This window comes from Chenopodium album, chromosome 14, assembly GCF_948465745.1.
Source record: "Chenopodium album chromosome 14, dcCheAlbu1.1, whole genome shotgun sequence".
In the NCBI taxonomy this organism is placed as follows: Eukaryota; Viridiplantae; Streptophyta; class Magnoliopsida; order Caryophyllales; family Amaranthaceae; genus Chenopodium; species Chenopodium album.
In genome coordinates, this window is record NC_137847.1 from 4,962,101 (window position 1) to 4,968,242 (window position 6,142).

The window sequence follows — 6,142 nt, forward strand, 5'->3', positions numbered from 1 at the left end:
ACGAACCCACCCACGCCGCCGATTGTCCACCAGAATCCACCACCACCAATTGCACCTGAAGAAGATTTTCAATTGGGGAAAAATCGAAAACCCTTAAAATCTGAAATAAAAATTTCTAGGCTAATGAGGAATCAATTCAACAGAGGAAAGGGGAAAGGAAAATGAAGGAAAGGGTGGGAGGTTCAGGCGAGTACAGTTGTATGAATATCGAAGGTGATGGTGGGTTCTGTTGGGTTAGCGGCGACGTGGGGTGGCTGGCAAAGAGGGGTCTGTACATTTTTTTTTTTGATAATTTTTTTTTACAAGATTGTTAATTAATTGTTAATTATTGTTTAATTAAGCTAATTAGTTACTAATTATAAAAAAAATGTCATAATAGAGAAACTAATAAATAATAATGCTATTTGGGAGAATTTGTGAAATATTCTGTTACCATTGAGAATGTGCAAAAGTTTATAGCTACCATTGAGAATTTCCCAAAAAATAAAGATATTCTTATTTATCATATTGTCGTTCCTTTAGAATTTGTTATATGCACCCACCGTACACCCAACTAACCTAAGGTTAGTTTTTATTCTTCATTTGATGATAAAATGAAAAACAATCCTCAAAATAAAAACAAATACTCATGGATGTACGGTACATCCGGGTGTATATACAATCTCTCCTGTTACTTAATTAATATGGTATGGTAGATGTCGTACAATTATTTATTAAGATAAATATTACAAAAATATTTAGTAGTAAATTATATGTATTGCCATTTATTGAATTAGTGAGTATACATTAAGGACATTTTAATTGTATCATTATCAAATTTATACATTCTAAAATAAATTGCAGGATAATATTTTTTTTTTATATTTGATCAAGATGAATCAAACAACCAATTAAAAAATAGGATAGAAGATTTTAATTAGAACAAACTAGGCAAGATATCAATTTTGATCTTAAATAAAGGATTAGTGTTCATTTGACATTGCTTTGGTTTTCTGTTTTTTGGTTTTTTGTTTTTTAAAAGTATATGATATATGTCCATAATGAATCAAAAATTATGAAAATAAAAAATGATGTTAAACAAGTCCTGATATCACTTTTGATTTTAAATTAAGAATAAAATATCACTAAAAATGAGACAGATGATTCTGATTCGAAAATAAACCAAGTGAGATTATAATCCAAAAACATACGCGCTTGTGCGGCATGTGGATAAAGCCAGTGCATGCTGCGTTGGTGATGACAGCTTTTTGGAAACTTCAATCCATAAAACTAAAGAGGCTAAAGAAGATTCAAAAACATACTATTTGTTATTAAGGACAATCTAACTCTTGAAATTTTTATCAAGGACACATTTGTACGTTGCTTAATGCTTATAGCAATAAATCTACAATATCCAAAATCTTCAAATTTTCAAGCAAGGACTTACTATGTCTCTATATTTGTAACAAGGACTCCACCTTCACTATAAATATCATAACCCTAATCATATGTAACATATCCATTTTCCATTAACTTTTTGTGTATTCCTCTTTCATTGAATCCAATTTTTAATTTGTCTTTTGTTCTTCAAACTTTTCGTTGATTCTTCTTTGGTGTGCGCTTCATTATCAAATATGACTGTAATTGTCGAGGAGCCTATTTTCGGTACGTTAAATTTTACATTTAGTCCTATTTTACCTTTTTTTTTTTTTTTTTTGTGAAATTGTTCAACTTTTGTGAGTTCATCTCTTTTGAAAATATTGGACACAACAAAAATTAGTAATTTGGTTCGTTTGGCATTGCTGTGATTTTCTGTTTTTTGGTTTTTTGTTTTTTAAAAGTGTGATATATGTCTTCCTGTTTTTGATTTTCAAAAAAACAGAAAATTAAAAACCAAAAATGATGTCAAACAAGCCCTCAATTAAATTGAATTTCATTTGCATCATTATCACTTTTTAACTCTCTTCAACCTTAAAAACCACGCACTATATTAAAATTATTTGTCGGTCTTTAACCCTTCATTATTATAGGAGATCATAACTCGGGTAAATTTAGTCTCATGAAATTCATCTCTAATCCAGAAAATTATTAAATCCTTGCGTCATTCACAACTATCATAATTTTCGTTCTTTAAAATTTTGGTGTTCCTACTAATTACATTTGGCTGTATTTCGAGTGTTTTTCATAAATATATAGCACACCCAAATGCCTAAGATATGAGATTTTCAGCCTTTCAAATAGTTACTTACATATAGTTTATTAACAATTTGGCCTAATACATCAAATCTCCACTGCTTAAATTGACGTTTGTTTTGTATTTTTCTCACCGGCCACTATTATGTTATTATGTCTATGTAAAAAAAAAATTAAAAATAAAATAAAAATAAAATAAAAAAAATAAATTATGAATGACTAAAAACGTATTCCTGTCATCAACCAAATCCGTGCACAAAGATATATTAATATTATTATAGTATTAAATTGAAAACGGCATATAATATATACCAGAGAAAAAAAAAAAAAAAAAAAACGGAGAGAGTAGTAAATATCATTCGATTGTTGGTTAAATTTATGAAATGATTAACTTGTTATGTTAGACCTTATATCTTATTTCTATCTTTTTTATTTACTTATTTTTTAATTTTGCAATAGGAATCGATGAAAACATTAACAAGGATACCAATGAATTGGTGTTGGATGCTGGATTTAAAATGCCCGAAACCAAATTGGTTTCAGAAAACGGATTTTCGACACCCGAAACCAATGCCTTTGGCAACACTTTCAGGTCTTATTTCTTATCTATTTTTATTAATCAAATTATCACGATCAATAATTATATTTGTTGAAAAATTATCTGCGAGTATACAGTTTATGATAAAAATAATTTTTTAATAATAATTGAGTCATGTCTTAACGTTGTTTATATACAGAGACTATGACGCAGAAAGTGAAAGGAGAAATGCTGTTGAAGAATTCTACAAGCAAAACCATATCCACCAAACAATTGACTTTGTAAGACAATTAAATTCCCTTCTTTCTTGTGTCAAAAAAAAAAAAAAAAAAAAAAAAAAAAAAAAAAAAATCCCCTTCTTTCCGTTTTCGAACAATGATAAATATATCTCTTTCGTCAAAAAAAAAAAAAACTTTGTCCAATTTTTGTGACACGAAATAATTTATATATATCTAGGGACATCTAGGAATCAGGGTGACTAAATAAGTACTGGTAACAATTTTGATGTCTCTCGTCAAAAAAAAAAACAATTTTGATGTCCAAGTGTACCATACTAGGGATTAGCGTAATAATTTTTGATGTCATCCAATTATCTATATTTTTCCTAATAAAAATTAATGAAATGACGAAATAATTTTTATATATCTAGGAACATCTAGGGATTAGCGTGACTAAATAAGTACTCATAACAATTTTGATGTCCAAACATACCATGTCAATAATGTCATCCAATTATCTATATTTTGCCTAATAAAGTCAATCAAATGACGAAATAATTTTTATTCTAGGAACATCTTGGGATTAGCATGATTGAATAAGTACTCGTAACAATTTTGATATCCAAACGCACCATGTCGTCCAAATATATATATTGCCTGATAAAAGTTAAATCAAATGTTTATAATCGAAAAAACGAGAAATTTTTGAATATATATATATATATATGTATATATATATATATATATATATTTAAATTAATAATCAAAATATATATGTTTAAATTAATAATCAAATAAATGGATTTGTAGGTGAAAAAAATGAGGGAGGAATACAGTAAATTGGACAAGGTAGAAATGAGCATATGGGAGTGTTGTGAACTTTTAAACACAGTTGTGGACGAAAGTGGCCCTGACTTGGATGAGCCTCAAATTGAGCATTTGCTCCAAACTGCTGAAGCAATTAGGAAGGACTACCCTAATGAAGATTGGCTTCACTTGACTGCCCTTATTCACGGTACGCTAACTTGTACTTTCATATTAATTTACATACATCACGTCTATCATACAATCGGGTTTAATCATTGGCAACATTTATGTATATAAAACGTGTACTCATACATGTGGTACATTGAGGCAAGTAGTGCACACACTTGGACACGTGTATTATTACATTGTCCTCAAGTACATACATGTTTGAGGCATGTGTTGTATTGAGTGTACGTATCATATCATAAAACGTTAAACGACTCGAGTGTATAACATAAATTGCGTCACTGGATTGATACCTTAACAAAATTGATGTGTATGTTTTCTTAGATCTTGGAAAAGTTCTTGTTCATCCTAGTTTTGGAGAACTTCCTCAATGGGCAGTTGTCGGCGACACGTTCCCTGTTGGATGTGCGTTTGATGAATCAATTGTTCACCACAAGGTTAGTTTTAGCTAAATAATCGATCAAATTGATATTTACTAATACATAATCATATACACTAACACATTTTTAAACTCGCAATTGAACAGTATTTCGAGTTAAACCCTGATCATCACAACCCTGCTTATAACACCAAGTGTGGTATTTACTCTGAAGGATGTGGTTTAGACAATGTTCTGGTTTCTTGGGGACATGATGATTATATGTACCTGGTAATTACTATTTTCATTTTAATTACAAAGTTAAAATGTAATTATATTACTAATTGATAAAATAATCTAATTAATATAACTATAATATATATAATTGTATTTGTAGGTTGCTAAAGCAAATGGTACAACTCTTCCTCCAGCAGCTCTGTTCATAGTTAGATTTCACTCGTTTTATGGTAAGATCAAATGTCAAATAAATTCTTAATTATGCATTTTTTTTATAAGGAACTAAATTTTATAATGTTGATTTGTTAATGTTATTTTAATTGCTTTGCAGCTTTGCATAGGTCAGGAGCATATATGCATTTGTTGAATGATGAGGATAAGGAGAACTTGAAATGGCTCCATGTTTTCAAGTAAATAAGCGCGATTTTTGTATTAAATTTCATATTACAATTCCTTTGTATTTTTTTTTTTAATAATTAATTGATTAAATTCGTGCAGCAAATATGATCTTTACAGCAAGAGCAAGGTTCGAGTTGATGTAGAGAAAGTAAAGCCATACTACCTTTCTCTCATTAACAAGGTACTTCAACCTTACTCTTACCTTAATCTTTTTTCAAAATTGGGTCTTTTGTGTAACATCGTTTCACTAGAGTTGATCATGTATGATCCAGCCGAGTTGGTCCGATTTGGGCTGCCATTTTTGTGTGGCTAAATTTGCGTTGTGCTTGACCCAAATAGTATCTAGGCCCAATTATATCTTGATTTGTTAACTCATACTTCTCCATCTTCATTTATATTTAGTTGTCATGTTACTAGTTTGAGTTACACAATATGTGCATAAAATGATAAAATTCCGTCATTTACCTAATATATAATGTTTTCCTTTGAATTTGAATGCAGTATTTCCCATCCAAGCTGCAATGGTGAACGTCTTAAGAAGGTTGGCTTCCAGTTCATGTCATTGTAAACAATTGAGGCAAATTAATAAGTTTGGAAACCCATAATAACTTGAGTTAAAGAGGAGTATGATTAAAACGTTTCTTAATCATGGTACTAATATGTAATTGCAATTGTACCTAGGTTTAATTATAATTCTACTTTATATAATATGTAGTAATCAATTGCATTGTAGTTGGTATGTATCTTGGATCATTCTTTAATAAAATTATCCTTCTAAAGTTATCTTAGCGCGTATCTTTGCCACCTATCTCAACCTTGTTTGCCTAAATATTGGCTAATTTTTAGTTATTCTAATTTCCTAAACTCGCAAATGTGACAATAAGGCTACACAAGTACACATACATGTAGGTTTTTGGTACTTATTTTAGGATCACTATGCGATTTGTGGTCTCAAGACTCTCAACCAATAGTTGGTACTTATTTTAGGATCACTATGCGATTTGTGGTCTCAAGACTCTCAACCAATAGTAGTAGCGTAATATTCATTGGGGGAGATGTAAAATTTATTAAATATACCCGGGTGTACCGTACACCCGAGTAATTTGCTCATTAATTTTTACTCATTTAATAAATAAACAAATTTTTTAATGGGCCTGAAGAAAGATTATAGGCTTTATAGCCCTAGATTTTGTGATCATAAGTTCATAACCCAATGGATACATTATT

The 6,142-nt window shown here is 29.8% G+C and overlaps 1 protein-coding gene across 1 annotated transcript; it reads left to right on the plus strand.

Annotated features, from left to right (window-relative positions):
- Nucleotides 1-1,488: 1,488 nt before the first annotated feature.
- Nucleotides 1,489-5,698, plus strand: LOC145579914 (inositol oxygenase 1-like). Its single transcript, XM_081637216.1, has 10 exons — nucleotides 1,489-1,644; nucleotides 2,632-2,764; nucleotides 2,910-2,991; nucleotides 3,739-3,943; nucleotides 4,246-4,358; nucleotides 4,448-4,570; nucleotides 4,677-4,746; nucleotides 4,848-4,926; nucleotides 5,015-5,096; nucleotides 5,417-5,698. The coding sequence occupies exons 1-10, from the start codon at nucleotides 1,614-1,616 to the stop codon at nucleotides 5,441-5,443; spliced, it is 945 nt and encodes a 314-aa protein (XP_081493342.1). The 5' UTR covers nucleotides 1,489-1,613; the 3' UTR covers nucleotides 5,444-5,698.
- The last annotated feature ends 444 nt before the right edge of the window (nucleotides 5,699-6,142 follow it).